Source organism: Erpetoichthys calabaricus, chromosome 9, assembly GCF_900747795.2.
Source record: "Erpetoichthys calabaricus chromosome 9, fErpCal1.3, whole genome shotgun sequence".
NCBI classification, from domain to species: Eukaryota; Metazoa; Chordata; class Cladistia; order Polypteriformes; family Polypteridae; genus Erpetoichthys; species Erpetoichthys calabaricus.
In genome coordinates this window covers 177,513,998-177,541,169 of record NC_041402.2, presented here as the reverse complement: position 1 = coordinate 177,541,169, position 27,172 = coordinate 177,513,998, and the positions used below count along the sequence as shown (strand labels likewise).

Genomic DNA, 27,172 nt, shown 5'->3' with positions numbered 1-27,172 from the left:
AGCAAAATTAAATTTCCATTAGTGTATCAGTTATAAAAAAAAAAAAAAAAATGGTGCTTCTGGCTGTCATGTTACACAACTGAAAATGTCTTGAGACCTTCAAGAGTTGTGAGATGAATCCCATGGCTCCTGCTTTGGTTTCTTTTTTTCTTTACATGGATCATCTTTCTTTCTCTTCTGACCAGACTTGTTTGCTCCTTCTTCTGCTCGAAACTGATGCCTGAAAACAAAGGAAGCCAGTAGTAATATTAGCCCTGGCTGTTTTGTTTTTTTAAGTTGCTCTAGAATATCCCCTTCTCATCCAATAAAATTAAGAAAACTGTAGATCATTGTTGTGACAGAGGCACCTGGCTCTCACTTCTGCACATACACAGGCCATTGAGCTCATTCCTTTCATCTTAGTAGAAAACCCATTTAAATTCCTTGTAAATATGCTAAATTCCAAATCAGTTGCTTACCGAGACTGCCAACGCCGGCCACTGTTCCACACCCTACCAAAGGAGGGCAGCCAACCTGCATCTGTCTGGGAAGCATGATCGAAATTAGCTCCAACACGGTTAGGAGGAAGTTTCCGAAGCTTTTCTAGTTCCTCTGGGGAAAGAAACAAAAAGGGACAGGTGAACATGTTTGTCAAGACTATTCCAGTGAGCAAGATCAAGTTTTAACTGCTGTCTCCTCACAGATGCCTTAAAGGTATAAGGAGGAGTACACTTTAGGCTGGAGTTCCTGTTATTGTAATGAAGGGTATGCTTAAGGCATAATCTTGGTACAAGGTCTGTGAATTAAACCATACTTACTATGTTTGACAAATTCTTCATGAGATGGTCCGATCTGTTTTACAGCACTACTTCCCTCTTCTGGATCATCCATAAGCCAGGGTGGGGTGGCACCTGCAAAGGGTACGAGGTATTCATCAAATATTAGGAAGATGGCTTACATACAGTTTGACAGCACAAACCTGTTTGTGTTGACAGCAGCAGTTGTACCATGAAGTGTGTAAAGCAGTACACATCTTAAAATCCAAAAATGGAAATCACATATACATGCACCTGGTATATAAGAATAATTCTGGACACGGCAGTCGTTTAAGGTGTTTGTTTTTTTTGGCACCTCCTTGTATAATAAAAACCCCCACATATAAACTGACTTGTCCTGATGTCAAATGTTCTGGAGTCTGACTCATTACAGAGTCAAAAACCCCTAATTTTTAGGCTATGCAGACATTACATGCTTGTGTTTAAAAGAGTAAACCAATAACAAAAATTGTTCAGGAAGACTGGAAGTTGTGCAGGTCACATTAACCAACGCCAGGGGTCCACTCCTTAATGGGATGGGTCAAAGTTACTCCTTTTCACAAAACTCGGGGATTGCTTTATGTGATTGAGGTATATTTTTGATATTGGATTCTGTAGCAGTGGCCCTGGCCCACTAAGAGCCACTCCCAGAAGGTTTAAAATGTGTCATTTTTAACTTACTTAACCATGTGGGTATCAGTTTAAACAATTTTTAGGTCACAGATTACAAATAAGCAATTTTGATCCTTGCCTGGGGATCTACACCTGTGTTCATCCTCTGGTAAAGACAAATTTCTATTACAATTGAGGATATTTAGACTGTAAATATTTAAACTGGAGCACCCATTTTAAATCTTTGTACTCCTACTTCAAAGCAAGTCTTGTGAATACACTGAAGTACGGCAGCTTACGGTAATTCGGACTTTTTTCAGTCGACTTTCAGTGGGAACCAACTAGTGTGAATTTTTTTTTTTTATTATTATTAGAAGCAAATGCCATTCCATACAATCAAATCAAACTTAAAAAACTTAACATTTGTTCTGATATTTACAACTTGTATTGTTCAACAAAGCACTGGACTATGCATCTCTCTTATATAAACAATGTTTATAGCAATTCTACAGTTAATTGAAATTTTACTAAAAAGTTAGCATAGTGGGCCAAGAAAAATAGTCTGTTACCTGAATGAATATTTCCTCCCATGGAAGCATCCTAAAGGAATACAAAACACATTGTAAAACAAAAACATGCAGAGCAAGAAGCACAAATAATGGGACAGAGATACTGAATTTGGGACTTTCATTAGTTGTCAGTTATAATCATCAACATTAAAAGAAATAAACATTTGAAATACATCAGTCTGTGTGTAATGATTGAATCTAATATACAAGTTTCACTTTTTGAATGGAATTACTGAAATAAGTCAACTTTGTCATGATATTCTAATTTTATGACCAGCACCTGTATATGCTGTAGCATACAAAGATGCTATAGACAATTGGGCACTTCCAGCATTGTGGCTCCCTCAGTTTGGGGAAGGCACCTTTCTCTCCCAGCCTGACTGTGCCAAAAAGATATGGAGGAACTCGAGTGACCTGCTGAGAGCCCTAACCTCAACCCTACGGAATACCTTTGGGAAGAACTGGAATGCTGCCTGCAAGTCAGGTCTTCTCATCCAACATCGGTACTTGACCTCACAAATGTTCTCAATCACACACACGCTCCAAAATTTTGTGGGGGGGGGGGGGGAAAGAGTGGAGGCTGTTCTAGCTACAAAAGAGGAACCATCTCCATATTAATACCCATTGGCTCAGGGATGGGATATTCAAACAAGCTCACGTAGGTGTGATGGTCATGTGTCCACAAACCTTTGGTCATACAGTCACTACATACTAACCCAGTAAAACTCAACTAAAGGGGCACATTGTTCTTTTTCACTTATTTTTGCATTTGTTTGAGTCAATAGCGCCCTCTAGCCAGATTTAACATAACACAGGAGAGGTTCAAGGTAATAGATTATCTCCCCTATGGTGGCAGTATTATGTGTAAGTTCTTTATCAAAGGTCTGCTTTACTTCATTATTGGGTTAACTTTATTCTTTCCGGATAATCATTCAGACACACTTGTGTGTAGTGACTTGTCAGTTGCTCCGCATACAGGCATCATTCTTTACCATTAAACATTTACTTCAGTTGGTTCATTTGTGAAGCATCCCATTATCCTCTCTTACACTCTTAAAAATCCTGTTTTTTTTTAATGGTGCTTTATGAGTCTTTGCTGGGTTGTGTGGTTCCTTGTTGAACTTTTGATTGACCAAGCAACATTTCAATCTGGGAAAAGTTCCTTGCATATCAAGTTTGTGCTTTGAAAAACTTCCTAATACAGGGTGTCCATAATGTCCGTGCGCAATTTAAAATAGTTGTAACTTTCTAAGTATATGTGACGGAAAGAATTCGTAAAAAGGATTAGAAAGCTTGATGTATTTAGTTTTATTTTGTTGTTAGAAGATTTACTTTTTGCTGTATTTTGGGGAACTGAAAATCCATAGGAGTCTGTTAAACATGAAAGATTCTCCCCAAGTTAAGGTGTGGTGTGCTTTGGGGGAAAAAATCAAATCATAGGGCCATTCTTTTTTGAAGGACGTGTTGTTAGTGGTGTTAGAAATGCTGCAAAATGACTATTCCTCAACTTGAATCACTGTATCCTCCATCAGTCCCAATTGTTCAACAAGATGGTGCTCCTTGTCACTCTACTTTTCACATTAGGGAATTTCTCATGTAGAAACTATCTAACAGATGGATTGGAAGAGGTGGACCATTTTCTTGGCCTCCATGTTCACCAGATTTGACTCCATTGGATTTCGTTTTATGGGGACAAATGAATGTTTATTCAACCAAACCTCGATCTTCAGAACTAGACTTGCACGCTAGGATAGCTGATGTGATTGCTGGTAAATCAGTTTGAAAATGTTTTCCAGAGGACTACAGAATCGTATTACCCTGTGTATTAGTAATGATGGTGGACTTGTTCAGAATTAACAAGAACAACAAAAAGTGTTTCTTCTTTCTAATCCTTTTTAAAGATTCTATCACATATACTTACAAAGTTACAACTATTTTAAATTGCACACTGACTTTATGGACACCCTGTATGTAAAAAAAAAAAAAAAATACATGAAAAAAGAAATCTAATGTATGGAAGGTTAAGAAAACCTGTGTTCTTGTGTGCAAGCAGAGTCCTGTTAAAATCAAATCACAACCCATTGGTATTTAACAAATTTCTTACCATCTATTGATGGTCATTCACTGATGGAGCCAGTTGCAGATATTATAATAAATTGAAGGTTCTTTCTGGACCCTTCATGTGTATCAGTCTTTTGGGACCATGTTTCCCCATGGCAATGCTGTGAAGAGCCACTCTAGCACCTTTTTAGAGTGTAATTACAGAACAGCATTACTGACAACACACAGCAGGAAAGGCACACAATTTGCTCTCCATTATACCTGCTTAACTTCACACCGCTGGGAATATCTTCCTCAAGGACCTCGGGGCACTCCTGCGTCGGTCAGAGCTCTTACCTGATGGCCAATGAACGTTAAGGGGTGAGTAACGTCTTCCCAATTGGGTTCCTCCAAGTGATGCAGCGTTGTGTCCTCTTCTACCACCGGTCCTATATAACCACAGGAGAAGGCCGAGCTGAAGAAGAGAAATTTGACATTTGAGTTGTCATTCAAATTTATTCTGGAATTGCTCATGCAACGCACCAGTGAGTGCTACAGAAATATGGAAATTGATATACGAATAGGACTTGGTAAGCTGCTAGATCAATAATATGTAGTATAAATACAATATGGCGACAGACTACTGCTGCAAGGACAGGCCCACATATTGCAACATGGATGTTGTAACTAAAACAAGGTCACATAGCCACTGTCACGATAAGCCAGCTTTATGGAGAGGCACCTTAAATCGAAAAACCTTTCCCTTCTTTCCAAAAAGCTCTTTTGTATATCCAGGTACAGCGTGCAGATTTGATTAATACCTGTGACAATGGCACTTAATATTTAATAAGGGAGTACCTACTAGCACAGGGGTGGGCAGATTCAGTCCTGGAGGGCCGCAGTGGTTGCAGGTTTTTGTTCCAACCCAGTTGCTTAATTAAAAAACAATCCTTGTCAATTATTTAATTGCATGGCTTGCTAGTGCTTTACCTCTGCCATGTCATTCTCATATCCTAGATTTATTTTCCTTTCTAAGGATATCATCCAAATGATTTGAAGTCTAAAACAGACGAGTAATTCTCAGTGCTTCACTTTTTTCTCTTCACTTTCCTTCCAAGTATTTAATTAAACCAAATAGTGCATGAGAAATACACACAGGCGTAAATGAAAACAAGCTAAATGGAGAAATGCTGGTCTCTTTTGTATGGTATTGCTAATTAGGAGCAATTAAAAACCAAGAATACAGCTGTTTAAGACTAAAATAAGCAATAAGGGTTCAAAATCTTAACGAGCGAAACAACTAAAGTGAAGCTGAAGTGTTACTTGAGCAATAAGGGCTTCTTATTAAGCAATTGGGTTGGAGCAAAAACCTGCAGCCACTGCGGCCCTCCAGGACTGAATCTGCCCACCCCTGTACTAGCACAGCGGTCGCCAACTCCAGTCCCGGAGGACCACAGTGGCTGCAGGTTTTCATTCTCACCTTTTTCTGAATGAGTGATCTGTTTTTGCTGCTAATTAATGTCTTTTGCATTCATTTGAATTGACCTGCTATTGAAGACTCAGACCCCTCGATTGTTTCTTTTTCCTTAATTAGCAGCCAAACAATAATGAGATACAAAATAAGCCAAAACAACTGGTGTCCATCATACAATATCTAAAAATGAGGAAAGATGGAGGTCTCAGGAATGTCGATCTGCTTAGGTCCACAAAAATTTTTTTAATAGAGCTCTTAGAAGGAGAAAAATCAACAATTTCGGAAATGTCTGCTAATGCACCACGAGAGCACCAACAAGCCATGAAATTATGGAACGGGTTTAATTTATGACGGGAATTGGCACCTCATTAAGCAGCTGGTTGGAGTTTGAGGCCCTGACTGAGTTGGCCTTCTGCTGGCTCCCTCACTTCACATTTCATTTCTGTTTGGGTGCCATTTAAGGAAAGAAATGAAGCAAATCAGAGGAACAAATCTTAAAAAATCTTAAAAAAAAAAAAAACAATTCAATTAAAACGAATTCACAAGAAGTTAATTAAACAGCACAAACAGGACACTCAATTAAAAAGGGTTAGAATGAAAACCTGCAGCCAAGGTGGTCCTCCAGGATCGGACTTGGTGACCCCTGTACTAGCACGCTTGCATTCAGCAGCCACTTCAACCTGTCAAGATGTTTCCAGTCTTTCCAAGCTGAAGTTCCTCTTTCATGGCCTAGACCAGGGGTCTCCAACTTCATTCCTGGAGCACTACTGTGGGTGCAAGTTTTCATTTTAACCCCTCATCTTAATGAGCAACCAGTTTTTGCTACTACTTGACATCTTTTCTCTTCACCTAGGAAATGAAGGTACCATCTATGCACCAGCCCCTCACCTGAATCTAAAAGCCATCCAAAGATGTCTCCTCAGACACGGATGTTATTATATCTTTACAAGGAGTTCTGTTTAAGTTTTCAGACTTTATAGTTTTACATCTGGACTTTACTTCATTTAGCTCACTTGCTATCATTCTGCTTTACTAAATGCTGCTCTGCTTTTAGGTTTCCGTACATTCTAAGAGCCTAAAGTAATAATGAAGATCTATGGCACCTTGGGGTGGCCTAGTCTCTGGGGTCAACCCGTTAAAAAGGGTGTGGTGAACGGTGCTGCAAAGGCTCCGCCCACAGGGCTTCTTCCTAAAACTCCACCCACCAATTCCTCCAGTCTGTGCACTTTAAAGTGCTGCTAGGGTATCGGGGAGAGACAGCAAATGAACAAAAGGCTTGAGGCCGAGAGGAAATAAAAAGCTCAAATTGCTGTTATCCATTCAGGAGCCCAGTAGTACAAAGTAACTGAAGCTTAATAATTTACAGTATAGGTTTAACGAGTGCTGAGACAGTAGAGGCAGACAGACACACTTGGACAACCGCAGCTACTGGGCTCCCCACGTTTGAGCAGTGCCTCAGTCTGCTATGATATCTTTGTCATTTTCAGAAAAGCACAGTGGTCTATGGATATACAGTGCATCCAGAAAGTATTCACAGCGCATCACTTTTTCCACATTTTGTTATTTTACAGCCTTATTCCAAAATGGATTAAATTCATTTTTTTTCCTCAGAATTCTACACACAACACCCCATAATGACGACGTGAAAAAAGTTTTCTTGAGATTTTTGCAAATTTATTAAAAATAAAAAAATTGAGAAAGCACATGTACATAAGTATTCACAGCCTTTGCCATGAAGCTCAAACTTCAGCTCAGGTGCATCCTGTTTCCCCTGATCATCCTTGAGATGTTTCTGCAGCTTCACTGAAGTCTATCTGTGGTAAATTCAGTTGACTGGACATGATTTGGAAAGGCACACACCGGTCTATATAAGGTCCCACAGTTGACAGTTCATGTCAGAGCACAAACCAAGCATGAAGTCAAAGGAATTGTCTGTAGACCGTCGAGACAGGATTGTCTCGAGGCATAAATCTGGGGAAGGTTACAGAAAAATTTCTGCTGCTTTGAAGGTCCCAATGAGCACAGTGGCCTCCATCATCCGTAAGTGGAAGTAGTTCGAAACCACCAGGACTCTTCCTAGAGCTGGCCGGCCATCTAAACTGAGCGATCGGGGGAGAAGGGCCTTAGTCAGGGAAGTGACCAAGAACCCGATGGTCACTCTGTCAGAGCTCTAGAGGTCCTCTGTGGAGAGAGAAGAACCTTCCAGAAGGACATCCATCTCTGCAGCAATCCAATCAGGCCTGTATGGTAGAGTGGCCAGACGGAAGCCACTCCTTAGTAAAAGGCACATGGCAGCCCACCTGGAGTTTGCCAAAAGGCATCTGAAGGACTCTCAGACCATGAGAAAGAAAATTCTCTGGTCCAATGAGACAAAGATTGAACTCTTTGGTGTGAATGCCAGGCGTCACGTTTGGAGGAAACCTGGCACCTCTCATCACCAGGCCAATACAATCCCTACAGTGAAGCATGGTGGTGGTAGCATCATGCTGTGGGGATGTTTATCAGCGGCAGGGACTGGGAGACTAGTCAGGATAAAGGGCAAGATGACTGCAGCAATGTACAGAGACATCCTAGATGAAAACCTACTCCAGAGCGCTCTTGACCTCAGACTGGGGCGACAGTTCATCTTTCAGCAGGACAACGACCCTAAGCACACAGCCAAGATATCAAAGGAGTGGCTTCAGGACAACTCTGTGAATGTCCTTGAGTGGCCCAGCCAGAGCCCAGACTTGAATCCGATTGAACATCTCTGGAGAGATCTTAAAATGGCTGTGCACCGACGCTTCTCATCAAACCTGATGGAGCTTGAGAGGTGCTGCAAAGAGGAATGGGCGAAACTGGCCAAGGATAGGTGTGCCAAGCTTGTGGCATCATATTCAACAAGACTTGAGGCTGTAATTGCTGCCAAAGGTGCATCGACAAAGTATTGAGCAAAGGCTGTGAACACTTATGTACATGGGATTACTCAGTTTTTTTATTTTTAATAAATTTGCAAAAACCTCAAGTAAACTTTTTTCACGTTGTCATTATGGGGTGTTGTGTGTAGAATTCTGAGGAAAAAAATGAATTTAATCCATTTTGGAATAAGGCTGTAACATAACAAAATGTGGAAAAAGTGATGCGCTGTGAATACTTTCCGGATGCACTGTACAATGCATTAAAACACTGCGGCTATTTTGTTTACGGCACGTTTGCATTTCCAATCAGATAGTAATGTTACATTTCTTCAGTTCTTTGCCTTGATGTGCAGATGAGAAGGTGGATGCTCTGCAGCCTCATCTGTTCATCTACTGGGGTCGCTAGGCAGATCTGTTGATTCAGGTGTTTTGAGCACTGAAATCTGCATCTCCTGTGGCTCAAAAGGACAGCTGCTAAGAGAACTGATAAAGGAACGTGACACGCCGATTACTTCAAATGCTTATTTTGCAGCTCACATTTTCGTGAATAGAGCTGCCAATACTTTCAGGCTTGAATCGACTCCTACAGGAACAACAGAGAGCACACACACAACACCTGTGACAACGTATCGTTCACATTTACCACTCGTCCCCGGAGGTCTTCGAATGCCAGTGTATAATCTGTTGCTACCAACCCTTACATCAGGTTGTGTCTATTTTTAAAACTAAATCATTTTAAAATGTGTAACGTGCTCTTTCTGCGTACGCAACACACATTTATATGTCTAACAGAGTATTTTTCCCCCCCCCATGAGCTTTGACTGTTGCTGGTTCATTGTAAACAAAACCCTGCTGTCTGTCGGATCAGATTAACGAGAGCGCCTCTGATTGTCGCAGTTCAAAATCCCCGTCCCTCCTTTGAGCGCCACCTTCATGAGGTGTTGGATTGGTTAACAAATGTGACACTCGGCGCAGTCTCATTTTTTTTTTTTTGCAGCCTATGCAGCACGTTTGTGGAATTCTTTGCCTTACTACGTTAAGGATTCCCCTTCAGTTGATATGTTTAAATCTAGATTCAGACTTCATTTTTATCCTTTAGCTTTTTGGGATCTTCATTGATACTGGAAATCCTACCCACCTAAGTCTGTGGTTTGTTTCACTCTACTGTTATTACGTATTTTTATTTTGCTGCTTGTTAGTTCAGTCTTTTGCTTATTGTGTGGTCCATGTAAAGCACTTTGGTTACAGTATTGTTGATGTTGTCTTCAATGTGCTCTATAAATAAGTTGACATTCCCTCCCACCTTTAAGCAAAATTCACTCCCGGTATGTCTGGCTTTCTTTCCCACAGGGTTAGCAGGCTGAAGGAGACGTCCCAAAAGAGGACCGTTCATGGTTATAGAAGGTAAGATTACTCATTAATCCCCGAAGGGAAACTGAGGTGTTCTAGCGGCTCACATCAAAATTAAAACAAGTACATATCTCTCTATTATAAAAATAAGTCTTGGGACAAGACTTTTTTTGCTGCGACGAGACGTGATCTTTTGAAGAAAGACAGAGAGACACTTTCACGTCCCGCCATACTTACAACCTTTGGAAGCAATTCCCGTGAGACGCTGACTTTTGCACGTCATGCCCTACTTACAACCATTTTCAAACAAGACCACGGTCATCTAACCTCTCAGTTGTTGGAATGCTTTTGGCAGACACACTTCCTGTGCACTCCGCGCTTAAAAATTTGTAGATGTTCTAGATGACACATCAACGACTAAGCGAAGAAGAAAGAGCAGCGCACCACGCCCGGGGCCGGAAAAAGAAAGTAGAACGTCATAAAGAATTCAAAAATGCTGGCGCGATACACCTGCAGAGCAGGTTAGAGATAATGAAAGTAGGAAAATTCAAAAGTCTCAAAAAATGACAGTAAAGATTGCATTTGCGCAAACAAACGGAAAATATTACTCGGTGAAATAACAGAACAGCAAAAAGAGATTGCATAGTGTTTGAGGATGTCTGGGGGAGAAGAGAGACAAGGCAGTGAGACAAAGAGTAGGACTGCTGCTGTACAGGCTTTTAAATGTTCAAAGCTCCATGCGAGATGCAGATCAGGCGGCACGGCAGCAGCGGCAAACCAGGAGCTGGTCGAGCAAAGAGGGGGTAAAAAAAAAAAAAAAAAAAAGATTTGTTTCCCATTGTATCACTGTTTAAGAGGGGGTGTCAGAGGAGCGACCGCATCTCCTTGGGGTGCGTTCAGAAACCCCCTCTTCAGAATGGCGCGTAGCAGAGGCAGAGGGGAGGGGGAGCTTAGTTGGTGAAAAGCCCCCTAGTAGATTAAATAACTAAACAACTAATAAAATCTATAAAATGAAACAGATAATAAAAACAATAAAATACCAAAAATAGGGAAGTATTACCAATCCACAGTAATAAACGCAGTGCAGTGTCACAGTATTATAATAATGCGATACACAGAATGACCAGTAACCCCAGATAAAGTGTCTATATCTATTATTATTTATTTATTATATATCTTCCATCCATCCATCCATCCTCTTCCGCTTATCCGAGGTCGGGTCGCGGGGGCAGCAGCTTGAGCAGAGATGCCCAGACTTCCCTCTCGTTCCCAGGCCAGCCGGGAGACATAGTCCCTCCAGCGTGTCCTGGGTCTTCCCCGGGGCCTCCTCCCGGTTGGACGTGCCTTGAACACCTCACCAGGGAGGCGTCCAGGAGGCATCCTGATCAGATGCCTGAGCCACCTCATCTGACTCCTCTCGATGCGGAGGAGCAGCGGCTCTACTCTGAGCCCCTCCTGGATGACTGAACTTCTCACCCTATCTTTAAGGGAAAGCCCAGACACCCTGCGGAGGAAACTCATTTCAGCCGCTTGTATTCGCGATCTCGTTCTTTCGGTCACTACCCATAGCTCATGACCATAGGTGAGGCTAGGAACATAGATCGACTGGTAAATTGAGAGCTTTGCCTTATGGCTCAGCTCCTTTTTCACCACTACAGACCAATGCAAAGCCCGCATTACTGCGGATGCCGCACCGATCCGCCTGTCGATCTCACACTCCATTCTTCCCTCACTCGTGAACAAGACCCCGAGATACTTGAACTCCTCCACTTGGGGTAGGATCTCACTACCAACCCTGAGAGAGGGCACTCCACCCTTTTCCGGCTGAGGACCATGGTCTCGGATTTGGAGGTGCTGATTCCCATCCCAGCCGCTTCACACTTCATAACATATCTTACACATCAATATTGCTGCTACTTCTTTGTCTTGTCTTTGCACAATGTCTTGTCTTGTTTGTGTTTTAATTTTAAATGTAAATTTTAATTCTATTTTTAAATTATTATTTGCACATCATGTTGTTACACTGTGGACCCCGAGCTTCGCAATTTCGGGTATCTGTATACTTGTATATGGTTGAGATAACAATAAAGTTCACTTTGACTTTGGTGATGGATAAAGTACCAGTGACTACAGAGTCTGGTATCCCATAATTACAATTTGTGAAATAATCCAGTAAAGGATACACAAATTAAAGCCCAGGGTGTATAGTCCGATAGCAACAGGAAGAAAAGACCTGCGAAAAACGGGAAGGAGCGGTGTGCTGCTCAATGCCCTCTTATATCTGGGGACAAAGGCGAGCCCACTTTCACGTTATATGTTGAGGTTACTCTCAGGGTCCCAGGTTCATCAGGCTTTGGTGCCTAACTTATATCTGGGGACGTGTGTGTGTGTGTGTGTGTGTTGTTCATGTGGAGTTCTGAGTGACAGGCCGTGTGTCCCGAAGTCCACAGTGCCTCCGAGTGTGTTAAGCTTATGATGCGAGAGTAGCAACCCGTAAAGAACTTATGTTGCACTAACCCTGCAATAAATAAAGCCAGTAACAAACAAAAAAATAAAATCATCAGCCATTAGGAAATTGCAATAATGTATGCAATGAAAATGTAACAAAACTGCAAATAAACAGAAAAAGTGAACATAAATGGCAGCCAGCTCTGGACATGTTTGTCACATTGCCACAATGAAAAGACGAAAAAGCAGATAATACAAGCCAGTACACCCCCCCACCCCATATCTCACCTGCTGTTGCCAGGTTCCTGGGATCCACACTCAGGCTCTCCGCAGACAGCTCCGGCCGCACTCTCAGGCTGGGTTTGATTCAGGAAAAGTAAACACGGGCTTTTCTTTTTACATTCAGATTATGTGATCAGATTACAAACAATGGCTTTCTTAACACAACGCCCAATTAAGCCTGACCCACCCACCCCAGCAGTCTCTATTGCACGTTGCTCCTCCACCAAGTCATAAGAAGCACCCAGTTATCATATTTTTTTTACAGTAACTTTGCATTATAGCCTTGATCCTAATCTTTTTAGAGAAATGTAATTTTTTTTTAATAATTCATGATGCACCAGGCAGGCATTAAGCATTCACAGAGCTAACTGCATTAACATGAAATGAGATTTTTTTTTTGTTCCACAGCGTCAATGGGTACATGACATTCCCCACTGCCAGACTTGCCAGACATTGGAGAATCGCTAACTACTAGATCAGCTTGATATGTGGATACAGTACTGGTGCATCCTGGGAAAACCAACCTCTATGGAGGACTGCAAGATTTCCAGACGTCTTTGCTCTACCTCGCGGATATGGGCAGCTTGCTGTGAGACAAAAAGAGGGTGGGGGTGGAAAAAAAAAAATCAAAACAAGCAAGGATGTCAAAGCTCAACAGTATATACGTCATTAATAACGTTCAGCAGTACGGAAAAGAGGCAGCCAAAAGCAGGGTCTAATTTTCAGTTTGTCTTATGTCACATTATGCATTATTATTAGTTCTGTCACATTATCTAGTCATTGGGTATGTTAGACTTGTTGACTAAAGTTGTTCATCTCAATGCCAGACAATGTCAACTTACCAAATTAAAAATTGCAGGGAATGTCAAATTTAGTGACCTTCCAGCACAGTCATACTTGCCCCTTTTTGTGACAACCAATAATGTGCTGACTGATAAAAGTTAACAGGTACACAAGGATCAACCACAATCTCTGCTCCTTATTTTTCTTCCATTCTCCCATTGATGCTGAGAGGAAATAAAAAGCTAAAATTGCTGTTATCCATTCAGGTGCTCACTAGCACAGTGTAACTGAAGCTTAACAATTTAAATTTATATGTTGTAAAGAGTGGAGATGGGCAGAGAGACTCGTGTAGACCACTGCAGTGACAGTCATGTCTCTGTTGGATCTTTGTCCTTTTGTAGAAGGAAGAGTCAAGTCTTTACAGTCCTGGTGTTTCCTGTTTTGCTATATGGTTGCGAGACATGGACACTGTCAGAGACAAAGGCCGGACTCCTTCAGTACTGTGTCTCTTCAGAGAATCCTTGGCTACCACAGGTTTGACTTTTTGTCAAAAGAGTGGTTGATCATGGAGTCCCGAATGAGGCACATCACCTGCATTGTGAGCGAGAGTCAGTTACGGCTTGAGGAGGACCCAAGCAGCTGGACCAGGCCAAGGGGATGCCTACACCTAGCCGTTCCACTGTTCTTTGCTTCATTTGGAAGTTCACCAGCTTTAGAAATGTAGAAAAGGTTCAACATGCAAACGTGACTTGTAAATCGTTTTCAAAAATAAAAACACACTGTTCATTACTGACCTGTTTTATGTACTCATCTTCTTTCTCCTCATATGAATCCAGGGCTTTAGCAACTTCAGTTTTGAATCTTTAAAAGATTATATTCATAATTTCTAAAATGCAGACCAAGTTTCTACACAGGGCAGACTGGTACAGACGAAGGTGAAGGTGACAGTTTTGTCAGACTTACTTTTCAATCTCTTCTTCACTAACAAGAAATTTCGATTTCAGTTTCTGATCTGCATTACATTCCCACCAGAATGCTCCCGTTTTCTTTTTATGCTCGGCACTATAAATATAAAAGAAAGCCTTTAAAAGGTTTTTTTTTTTTTTTTTTTTTTTTTTTAAGATGGTGTTGAGTCACAGTTTACAAACTGTACACAGCAGGTCTCAACATTAAAAAAGAAAGTCAAAGAGACGCACAGGGATTTAAAAATGTGCCTATGCAAGTGTGGAATTTAAAAGGTGGATACCACCCGCTCAAATTCAAGTAACTTCAACTTTGTAATTTGTCTCAGAATATCGGATTTTCTTGGATGAAGTGGTTGTGCTGTTCTTTTGAGAAACACTACATAATTCGTATTATTGATTTCTGAGCAGACCCGGGTTCACTTCCCGGGTCCTCCCTGCGTGGAGTTTGCATGTTCTCCCCGTGTCTGCGTGGGTTTCCTCCCACAGTCCAAAGACATGCAGGTTTGGTGGACTGGCTATTCTAAATTGGCCCTAGTGTGTGCTTGGTGTGTGGGTGTGTTTGTGTGTATCCTGCGGTGGGTTGGCACCCTGCCTGGGACTGGTTCCTGCCTTGTGCCCTGTGTTGGCTGGGATTGGCTCCAGCACACCCCCATGACCCTGTGTTCGGATTCAGCGGGTTGGAAAATTGATGGATGGATGAGTTCTGAGGGCAACCCAACTGGTGATATTTGCTTACCTGGCCATATGCTCCAACAGACCCCCATGAAGGACAGTGACATTGTTATTGGTCGTGTGCTTTAGGAGTTCCTGCTGACAGCAGTGACACCACATGTTGACCAAGTGCTTAGTACTATCAAATTTGACCACTGCAGGATTCTTAATCGTCTTGCGGGCCTCCTTTACCTGTAAATGTTAAAGAGAATTTATAAAGTATTTCTTTACACAATGCCCATGGTAGTTATTAGTCTTTGACTATTCAAAGTGATTTCCCTGTTTTTAGTACACAGCTCTCCAGCAAGGATTAAAAAATAAAAAAATAAATTAAAAAAAAACAGGGGCACACACCACTCATTATTTAGAGCAAATATTAAGTATATATCCATCTAAACACATTGTAAACAGTGTAACCCAAATTTGGGTCACGGTGGGCAAAACTGGAAACAAGGCAGGAACCATTCCTTGTCTATCGCAAGGCCTATGCATCCATTCTAAACATTGGATGTGGAAGGAAAACCAAACTAAAATTAAGACCACATGTGTAAACTCTGATAAATTTATAATAGTAAGATATTCTAGCAGAATAATATTTTTATCTTTTGTCACACATGTGCGAGTAGGAGGCAGCTAAAGGGCCAGAGTATTTGTAATACCACCCCCGACCAGGGGGTGGCAGAGTGCACTGACTGTCTTTCTCAGTTACTTGCAGACCATTCCCAGGAAATCCCCGCCAGGTTCCGGCACCCTTGATGAACGTCACTCTCCGGTCCCAATGACACCACTTCCGGGTCCAGCCCCAGAGGTGACGTCACTTCCAGTTCTGGGCCTAAAGAGGACGTCACTTCCTAAATGGGCCTTTAAATCCGCCATCTTTACTATATGTGATCAGTTCTGTTTTGGACTCCGTCTTGTCAACATCTCTTTTAAAACTTTCTAGGTTTGCAGCCAGGACACATTATATGGGTGGTTGCCCCAAACCTTTGTGATGTCTGGTGTGTTTAGTTGTGACATTTTATATACAGTGTTTACATAAAACAGTTTAAAATATACATATACAGTACACACTACACTATTCTGTATACATACATGCACAGTATTAAAGGTCAAATGTATTTAAATATTTATAAGACACTTTAGACTGCAGATAGCTTATGAAATGTGTTAAAAAAAAAGTTTTAAAGCAGGACATTCTCAAACCTTCTAAATCCAGTTCAGGGTTGTGAAGGTGGCGCCTATCCCAGCAGCACTCAACACAAGAGGCCATTGCTGGGCCCACTCGTGCATAAACCCACAAACTGGCAAGTAACTTACAGCCAATGTGAAATGAATGTGTGTGTGTGTTTATGTGAGGAAAAGCCACAAAAACACAAGGCAGAGCATGGATAGTTTGTACAGACCACAACTGGGTATGGGATTTGAACCCAGGATGCTGGATCTGTGAAGTGGCATCGACATCTACTTTACACCAGTGTATTGCTCTAAATACATTACTATTTTTTGTTTCTTAATTCTGAGGCCCTTCAACTGTAGAGTAATTAATGCAGGCTCATTATTTCTGGCAATTATATCAGGAATAGGTCTGTTATTTCATAAAGGGTTCCTCCCATTAGGGCTGCTGGTTCATCGGTTCATACCGTCTTTTATTATGTGTGAGAACTGCTGTGACTGCATGTTGGGATGTCCACCGTTCTCGTTCTCTTCTTATGGACCCTGCAGTGGCACAAGACATCAATAGTACATCGACCAGGTTTCTCTTCCTGATCTTGGAAAAGGACCTCTGAGTAAATAAGGATAGCAGCAGTACCCAAGCACAGCGAATGTCATTCTGACCTACAGATGGCCTAGTTCCACTTAACAGTCCTCATTAACAACACTGCAATCACAAGACACAGGTGGTCTTAACTACGAGATCTAAAAACACTGCAGTTTGCAAGCCCTTTAGCCGATTCCAGAATAGCATGAAGCCACACTACTTTTGTCATTTAAACCATTTGTATCTGAGCCTGGCAATCTATTGTACTTATTGTGTCACATCTTAATCTCCATTTATTTAACATGAAAGAAGTCAAATTCTTCCATTTTCTTCACTGCTCATGGCAACAGAGTATATGTTCAGGCCCACCGAAAAGCTTGTTCAGCTTTACCGATTCACACTTCCATGGACATGGATTAGTCTACCATGCTGGTCAATGTCTCTGCCAAGTCAGCACATTTTCCCCCTCTGGGTGTCTATGAGCTTTTCCAGGTACTCCATATTTCTTGCCATATCCCAAAGATGTATATTAGATTTTAACTGTTAGCTTGAAACTGATGCAACATGAGCAAGTGAAGGTGTATACCCTAAGATGCTTTGGTGGCCCATCCTTGGTTGACACCTACCTTTCAGGTTATCTTACGATACCTATGACAATATCACAAAAATAAATAAATAAAAAATAAGCATTCAGATAATCAATTGGATGTCATGGAAAAAAAAAACAGAACAGACCTGAATAGGACATGAAAACTTTATCTGTGGTTGGTATTTTTCTTTTGTTTGCCTTTGATCTGTTAAACACAAATGATTTAAGAGAACTACGGGACTAGCTGGCCCTCACCTTCTCATAGAACTTAGCCAATATTCTCTTCAGCCGCTCCTGATGCGTCTTCCCATATATGTGGCCCTTCCCTTCAAAGAAGGTCTGCCTGCAGACTTGGCAATAGAATCCCACCATTACTTCAACTTCTATGTCAGAGCCCTAGTCACTGGTTGGAATCTTTACTTCATTCTTGGCCTCAGTTTGAAGAAAACAAGCAAGGAGATGACCTGGACAGCAAAACAAAGATTAAAAAACTGTTAGGAGCAAGCAGGAAATAAGACAGCAAAATAACAGGCTGCTTGCATCTGATATCATTACGATGATAACATTTAGCTTTGGATTTATAATCAGTAAGTGATGCATCTTCAGGCTGAAATGCTCATCACTCATTTACTAAGTTCTAAACTGGTTTACTTTGATGCAGAGTCCCAGAGAGCCATAGCAATCCTAGCAGTGTCCGATATCCTACTGCTGTGAAACTTTGACCTGTCATTGTTTACACGTCTTAAACAACTATTACCATACACTGATAAATAAATAATAGATATAGATAATACAGAAATTATTATATTACATATTTATTGACTATATTTATGTATCTACATTGCATAATACCATACATTGCATCAATGTTCATACTGCTTACTACTTCTTGTCTTTGCACAATGTCTTGTCTTGTGTTTTAATTTTAATTCCAATTCTAATTTAATTTTAAATTTATTTGCACTTTATGTTGTTGCACTGTGGACCCTGAGCTTTGCAATTTCGTCTATCTGTATACAGTGGTGTGAAAAACTATTTGCCCCCTTCCTGATTTCTTATTCTTGTGCATGTTTGTCACACAAAATGTTTCTGATCATCAAACACATTTAACCATTAGTCAAATATAACACAAAATGCAGTTTGTAAATGGTGGTTTTTATTATTTAGGGAGAAAAAAAAAATCCAAACCTACATGGCCCTGTGTGAAAAAGTAATTGCCCCCTGAACCTAATAACTGGTTGAGCCACCCTTAGCAGCAATAACTGCAATCAAGCGTTTGCGATAACTTGCAATGAGTCTTTTACAGTGCTCTGGAGGAATTTTGGCCCACTCATCTTTGCAAAATTGTTGTAATTCAGCTTTATTTGAGGGTTTTCTAGCATGAACCGCCTTTTTAAGGTCATGCCATAGCATCTCAATTGGATTCAGGTCAGGACTTTGACTAGGCCACTCCAAAGTCTTCATTTTGTTTTTCTTCAGCCATTCAGAGGTGGATTTGCTGGTGTGTTTTGGGTCATTGTCCTGTTGCAGCACCCAAGATCGCTTCAGCTTGAGTTGACGAACAGATGGCCGGACATTCTCCTTCAGGATTTTTTGGTAGACAGTAGAATTCATGGTTCCATCTATCACAGCAAGCCTTCCAGGTCCTGAAGCAGCAAAACAACCCCAGACCATCACACTACCACCACCATATTTTACTGTTGGTATGATGTTCTTTTTCTGAAATGCTGTGTTCCTTTTACGCCAGATGTAACGGGACATTTGCATCAGTCCACAAGGTATTTTCCCAAAAGTCTTGGCAATCATTGAGATGTTTCTTAGCAAAATTGAGACGAGCCCTAATGTTCTTTTTGCTTAACAGTGGTTTGCGTCTTGGAAATCTGCCATGCAGGCCGTTTTTGCCCAGTCTCTTTCTTATGGTGGAGTCGTGAACACTGACCTTAATTGAGGCAAGTGAGGCCTGCAGTTCTTTAGACGTTGTCCTGGGGTCTTTTGTGGCCTCTCGGATGAGTCGTCTCTGCGCTCTTGGGGTAATTTTGGTCGTCCGGCCACTCCTGGGAAGGTTCACCACTGTTCCATGTTTTTGCCATTTGTGGATAATGGCTCTCACTGTGGTTCGCTGGAGTCCCAAAGCTTTAGAAATGGCTTTATAACCTTTACCAGACTGATAGATCTCAATTACTTCTGTTCTCATTTGTTCCTGAATTTCTTTGGATCTTGGCATGATGTCTAGCTTTTGAGGTGCTTTTGGTCTACTTCTCTGTGTCAGGCAGCTCCTATTTAAGTGATTTCTTGATTGAAACAGGTGTGGCAGTAATCAGGCCTGGGGGTGGCTACGGAAATTGAACTCAGGTGTGATACACCACAGTTAGGTTATTTTTTAACAAGGGGGCAATTACTTTTTCGCACAGGGCCATGTAGGTTTGGATTTTTTTTCTCCCTAAATAATAAAAACCATCATTTAAAAACTGCATTTTGTGTTTACTTGTGTTATATTTGACTAATGGTTAAATGTGTTTGATGATCAGAAACATTTTGTGTGACAAACATGCAAAAGAATAAGAAATCAGGAAGGGGGCAAATAGTTTTTCACACCACTGTACTTGTATATGGTTGAAATGACAATCAAGTTCGCTTTGACTTTGACTTGATAAGGTAGTAATGAACTCTGGATGAGGAAAGAGTCCACCACAGGACATGGCCATGCACAGATCATGCTGGGTCAATTTAATTCGCCAATCCAACCTGAGCCACATGTGCATGGATTTCAGAGAGAACACAAGACAATCCACATAATCACAAGGAGAACACCCTAACCCCAGGCTGGAACAGGACAACTGGAGTCTGGCGCTCCTCCTTGATACTGGTCATATTTAAAGCAGAAAAATTAAAAATTGTGCTATCCAATACAGAGACATCCGTTTACTTAAAGGACAAGTTCATTATTTTTCCAAGTCAAGGTTACTTCTTCACAGACATATATATATATATATATATATATATATATATATATATATATATATATATATATATATATATATATATAAACGTCTATGCGTGAAAGTGTATCTGTCTGTCTGTCTGGCCCAGAAGTTAGAGGTGGAGTCGGGGTAAGATCTCCACTTCCAAGAAAACAGAAAACTCGCTTAGCCATTAATAACACAAGCAAGGCGAGCACATCAGCAAAACAAAACCTCAGAAGAAAGACAACGTCGCTTAGCTGCTAATGCACAAGCGATGCGCGAGCACGTCAGCAAAATGAATCCTCCTAGGAAAGAGACGCCCAGAATTGTTCCTTTCAATTACCCGATATCTCTACATTTCTGATGATTTCAATAGTTTTTAGGTCCTACACAGTACTATATATGTAGAAAACGAGTTCAAAAGTGAATAGCTTTTTATAAAATTAAAAAAAATCTTTTTTCACTTAGAAAATCTGTTCAAAATGATAAATAACATTTTAGAATAAGTATTTATACCAGGGAGGAAAAGAACATTTTCCATTCTTTATTTTCTATTCTTTCTAACTATTTTTGCCCATGCTGTTTGCTCTCCTCTCTTTCTCTCGGGTGAGTGATGAATTTGGTTTTGTTACTATCCTTTTTTAAACTTTGATTTTTTTTTTTCTGGTTTTAGCTTTCTTATGTTTATGTGCCCACTCTGATGACATTTATTTTATACTAGCCGTGTAAGCCCGTGCTGTAAAAAGCCGAGGTCCTAGAAACTAGAAACTAGTGAAATGTAGAGATGGCAGGTAATTGAAAGGAACGACTCTGGGTGTGCAGTGTGCTAAAAGTTGGAATGTGACGTCAGAGTCTCTGGTTACTATCTACATGTGACAGGAAGCCGCTTTGAGGATCCTACGAGATCGGTGTGCGTGCTTCAATGTTTGATGAATGGTTCGAAGTGGTGAAGCAAAATGCCGACATACAGATGCATTCATGGTGCTTTTATATTCAAGCATTGCATATTCCCAATCGTAATGACACGATACATTTTAAAAGTCTCACATACCATCTTCTGTGCCGTCTTTATTTCTAGGGCTTCCTCTGGTACTGACAGCAGTGGCAAACAGCAATAGATTGCCACACTGAGCACATTAAATGTATGATATTCCAACTCTCTGCACATTTAGAATCCTTAAGATTTATACCTAATATCACTTTCGTGATGAAATGCATTGAAGTATGTAGGTTACATTTTACAGATAAATCGGTGATTTTGTTTAAATAATGAACATTGTTAATAATTACACACATGGGGGTAACGCGGTAGTGGAGCGTTAGTGCTGCCGTCTCGCAGGGAGTCACGTCGCCGATATTCCCTGCCTGGAGTTTACATGTTTTCCTGCTGGGTATCCTCAGTGTGCTCCGGTTTCCTTCCAAAGACATGCAGATTTGGTGACACTAAAATGATGCCAGCGTGTGTATGTGTGTGCTTGTATTCACCTTGCGATGAGCAGATACCTCGTCCAGGGATTGTTTCAGCCTCGTGCCCAATGCTAGCTGAAATGGACAAATCTGATGGATTTAATCATTAAACATCCTTTTCGGAGATATTGCAGTAAGGTGTCATCGGAGTTTAATGGCTGTTCCAGACAATTCACAACACAGGGAAGCTGAACCTGTTCTCCCTGTGATAACATCTCACACTGCCACCTGGTGGATTCTTCCAGATTTACGTAAAGTATGCGCACAAGTATAAACAGTACAACGCTTGCGTAGTAGGGGCGTCCGCTGCACAGCATGCGTTGCGTCACGTGAAGACATTCCACTTGACTACATGCCATGTTATTATCTTCAAATAAAAAGAAAAAAAAAAAAAACAGATCTTACCTGCTCTGGCACTTTATAGTGCAGTCTAAGGGACATGGAAGAAAACCTTAAAAACGTACGAAATACATCTATTTTCCAGACCAAGACCGTTGTCAAGAATTGATCCACGTCTTGCAATTACACATGCATTGTAAAATTGCTTATGCAAGTCATTTTTGAACAAAAAAAACACACCAATATTAATCAGATTTAGCCATTTTAGGGGCGTTCAATTATAAACAGGAATTTTCATGCTGTGTTCTTATAAAGAGTGCAAGGTAGACCTGACTCATTGGACAAACACACGCACGTGTGAGCTTGTCGTTAGTAGTGCTAGCTGCTCTTTTCCTCCCTTCCCGTCAGTCAGAGGCAGACTGACCATTAGGGCATTTGGGCAATGCCCGGTGGGCTGCGGACTCAGGTCTGGTCATGGGCTGGCTGTTTCATGAAATAAATTTTATGTACTGGTTACTATTTGACATTAAAATTACTTTTCTAAACTACTAAACTTTATCTGTCCAGTACTGCGATTTATATAGTTCTATATACCGTATTACGTCATCAAGTTGTTTTAGATGTCAGTACACAACGTTGCAGTGAAAAATTTGGTCAAAACTACCTTTTGCCAATTTCTGTTTCAATACCGCTACATTTTGGTAAGCATATACATTATTGCAATTTATTTTATCTCATACTAATACTAAGAATTAGTTTAGATTATGTCTTATGCATGTTATTGTTCTCTGGTCGCCAGCGTGAGCGATAATGATGTTCAGCTGCGATTATTAGTATGACGAAATCCATATTACTAACCGAGAATGCTAAACCGGATGATGGACGCAGGCACATCCGGCAATGGGCCGTAGCTGCAAAAAGACGTACTGCGCAGGCGCAAAAAGAGTCCGCGAGAGTCGGCTGAGGAGCCGAGAAAGGCGGACAAAAGAGGGCGACAGAGGCGGATGAGGGGCCGCGAGAGGCGGACAAGACCACAGAAAAAAGGAGTGAGCACAGGAAAAATTGAGAAATGAGGAAACGCAGGCAAAGCACGAAACACATTGCACACGAAACTAGACCCAAAAAAAAAAAAAAGAGGCTCGCGCACAACAGCAAGGCACCCCCCCCTACAGGCACCGGACGGGACACACACCAAGAGGGGGATTCAACAAGCCCATGGAACACAAAAAAAAGAACACAAAACCACCCCACAGACCCTACAAGCGAGGGACGGGACACACACAAACAGGGGGATTCAACAAGACACAGGAACACAAAAAGAAAGAAGACGCTCGCGCGACAACAATCCTCAACACCCCCCCCCCCACACACACACACACACACACACACATCCATAAGAAGTGACACCCAAAGCCACATATTCTAAAGTGAACATCAACACCTTCACACTAGACAGCATAGGTGTCAGCATTGGTGGATCTCCTTACAATAAAGCACTATTAACCGTTCAACTGCAGAAAAAGAAACATATTAACAGTGACTGCGATCCTTCTTATTACTTATCCATATTTCGCATGCTGAGAAAGAAACAAGTCATGAATACACGGTCACGGGTACAAAACGAAAAGGAAAGGATAACAGGAACAAACACACGAAAACGAAAGAAACAACAAAATAGACGGCTATGCAGCATAGGTGGATCTCATTACAATAAGGCACTATTAACCGTTCAACCGCAGAAAAGGCTCCATATTAACAGTGAGTGCAATACTCCTTATTACTTATCCATATTTCTAAAAGAAAAAATGACTCGACTCCAAAAACGCAAAGCTCAACTAAAGCTTCTAACTAACGATGTACCTAAAAGTAAAAACTTTATGAACTGCATTAGATCCTACAATACTTCATTTAATATGCACAAATCTACATCCTAGATCCACATGACGCAAACTATCAATCAAAGTGCTGCATCGCAACAGGCACGGATTCAAAACGAAACACCTCCCGTCTCAGACATACGTTAATGGCAGCGAAGGCTACAACGGGCTTCTCACACAGCACAGGCAAATCGATTACAGCTCCAAAACAACACGTCCCAAATACTACACATGCAACAACGCGCCTCTCAAACGGCACAAGCAAAACATACACCAGGAAAATTCATTCGGATTAATGAATGTCATTGGCAATCATTGTCATTCAGTTCACTTCCCTGAAGAAACAACTGGCAATACAAGTTATACATTTACACGTTGTTGTCAAAAGGTTCAAATTAGACTGCCTTCTTTACATTCATATACTGAATATCTACAGAAGCTTATAACTGACGATGTACCTGAAAGTGAAATCTTTATCAACTACATTAGATCCTACAAATCGGAATCCACTATGAACATTAACGGTGGCACTGCACGTGACATCCGTCTTGAAAAAATGTTGTTTATTGATGAATGTTCAATGGCATGAACAAACGTTTATGAATATTAATATTCGATTTGGAGGAAAGGTACTTTTATGAGGAGGAGATTTTAGACAGTGATTAGCTATTCTTCCAGATGCCATGCACTCAGCTATTGTTCAGTGCACCTTAAAATACGCAGACAATTGGCATTGCTTTCAAAAGATACAGTTAGTAAAAAAGATACGATGTCCAGAACCAGATCATAACAATTGCTTATTACAACTGAGAGATGGTACACTCACCAATACAGATGGACTTCAGCCACATATTATTACAATTCCTCAAGCCTTTATCTGCGACGACTTAGTTACAGAGAGATTTGGAACAGCAATCTCATTAGACCAAATGCCCCTTTTAACACAACGCACTATATTATGTCCAAAAAATATTAATGTGGAAAACATAAATACCCAAGTCATTCCATTACTTCCTGGAGAGACACAACTCTTTCTAAGCTCTGACAAACTTGACTCTGATCACAACAATAACCATCTTAAATGACCTTACAAGTTCTGAGCTGGAATTACCTTTTACACTTAAACGGCGTGTACAAAGAAATTTTCAAATAAACCTTTACACTGTGCCACACACTTTATTGTTTGCTTTCTATTTGCATCATCTACACCGTCACACTGTTCTATATCTCATTCATACATCACGCTCTTTGTCATTCCCAACACCAGGGGTTGGCGAGCGAAGCGAGCAGGGGGCGGAGCCCCCTAGTAAAGTTATAAAGCACAGGATAGTAATTTTTCATATCAAGACGGAACATTTATAGGTTTATCGTTAAGTTACTGAAACATTTCAATCAAGTGAGGTTTTCATTATAACCTAAGTTATAATTTATTCCATTGTAAATGAGCAGCTACTAGTCTACTGGCACCTGGACATGACATTAACATTTGACATGTACTCTAATAACATATAAGCCGTGTTACTACATTTTTATTTATCACTACATTTTATTTCTAAGCATGTCGTCAAATTTTAAGTTGTGTCTAAACAACAGTGTACTGATTAAGTTTGGCGACTGTTCATATCATAGGCTCACAGCAGGTAGCGAGCCGCGTACTCATGACAAATTTTAAGAAAATTACAATTAATAATGGGCCGAGTGGGTCGACCTCGTCACGTCAGTCGCTGAAGGATACTCCGGCCGGTTTTGAGACCCAGTTCGCTCCTGTTAGGGACTTAACAGAGGTAAACATATTGGTAGGCGTTTCCATTATTCTCCCCAACCAGCTATATTCTGTACCCAAAGCCAAGAGAAATACTGGCCGAGTTACTGTACAAACTCCACTGTACCTGCGGCCCGTGCTGCTCTGCAGTTGCCTTCCTAATTTCGTTTTAATTAAATGCGACTCGAGCTAGCTTTGCAGCTCCTGGACTCACCTCGGTTTGCTAAGAAGGATGTCAGCCCCAATGATTTTTTTACATCGGAATCTCTACATTATTTTTAATTCCAAATCAGCAGCTCTTAATAAGGATTTTTCACGGTTCAACTCTTCAGTTCTCAGGGCACAAATACACAGATTTAACAACGTGAAAAATACGACGATGCAAGGTTGTTGTTACATTAATAGTGCGCCAGGTCCTAAAAAATAAACACATGTATTTTGTAATTGTACTCACACGTCAAGAAGGTCTGCTGTTAACGCTTATTTCTGACCAACAACATCACCAGCTATATAAAAACGTTCCCTAAAATCGAAGCCTGGCATTAAACACATCTTTAATCAAAACAATTTGGCAGGGAACAACATCGTAACTTCCTGCGGAAGTAATACCTCCGAAGTCGCTGTACTGTATTATAGAGCCACCTAGTGGATGGAGGGTAGTCGCTTAATTGTGGTAAACACAGAAACTGAGAAACGTAAACAATGTGTGGGGTATTTCGTACAGAAATAAATAAATATGCAAAGTTCTGTGAAGTGTGACAATAAAAAGCAGAATGGTATGTTAGTTTAAATAAATAAATGTGTCACTGAATGTTTTTTGTTACTTATTTCATTTTGTCCGTCTTGTTATGAAGCCATAACGTTTGTACCAGAAAATTAAATGTCATGATTTCCAAGGAAACGGGACAATTAAGCCCAGTTAATGATTTGCTGAATGACAAAGTAATGGATCGCAATACCCTAATATTTGATTGGCTGAAGAAGTTTGTGAATGCAAAAATATTATATGTGATTATTTGAAGTCAGGAACGATTGACGTATGACCACGCCCACCTCCTTGAATTTTGTCAGCTGTGGTGTCAACTCGTAACGTCATTAATTCACAAACGAAAATTCCAGCTCCCAACTGGGAGTGGAAGTAGAACGCTTCCTAAAAAGTCCTCAGGTCCTGCTCAGCAGCGAGGAAATTGCTTATCCTAATCAGACTTTTAATGCAATTCCTAGGAGTAATTCAGAGATGTTTAATAAATCCCATTTCTGTCCAAATGATGTCTTTTTAAGAGGCCAGTTTTCCCAAAACATTGTGCTTGCGTCTGCCTAAACACCAGACAGTTAGCAGAGGTCACAAGCTCTCTTAAAGCCTGGTGAAGTTAGCAGCACTTTAGTAAAACAGAAAATTAACTCCTAAAGAGCAGGACCCAATTTGTGTCATTTGCAGATGTTGGGGCCAGAGGGGACCATTTTTCACTACTTTGAGACACTTCATAAAGA

General features: G+C 40.9%; 2 protein-coding genes across 2 annotated transcripts in view; one reads left to right on the top strand and one right to left on the bottom strand.

Annotated features, from left to right (window-relative positions):
- The window catches only part of LOC114656856 (40S ribosomal protein S25), a 1,002,297-nt gene that overhangs the window by 7,877 nt on the left and 967,248 nt on the right, over window positions 1-27,172 (top strand). The gene's annotated exons all lie outside the window — the stretch shown is intronic.
- cenatac (centrosomal AT-AC splicing factor) lies at window positions 59-26,283 on the bottom strand. Its single transcript, XM_028808441.2, has 12 exons — window positions 26,136-26,283; window positions 17,529-17,737; window positions 14,951-15,117; window positions 14,213-14,311; window positions 14,044-14,110; window positions 12,991-13,053; window positions 12,473-12,540; window positions 4,373-4,490; window positions 1,976-2,006; window positions 798-890; window positions 459-591; window positions 59-220 (listed from the first exon to the last, which is right to left on the bottom strand). Exons 2-12 carry the CDS (start codon window positions 17,643-17,645, stop codon window positions 100-102), a joined length of 1,077 nt encoding a protein of 358 aa, XP_028664274.1. The 5' UTR covers window positions 17,646-17,737; window positions 26,136-26,283; the 3' UTR covers window positions 59-99.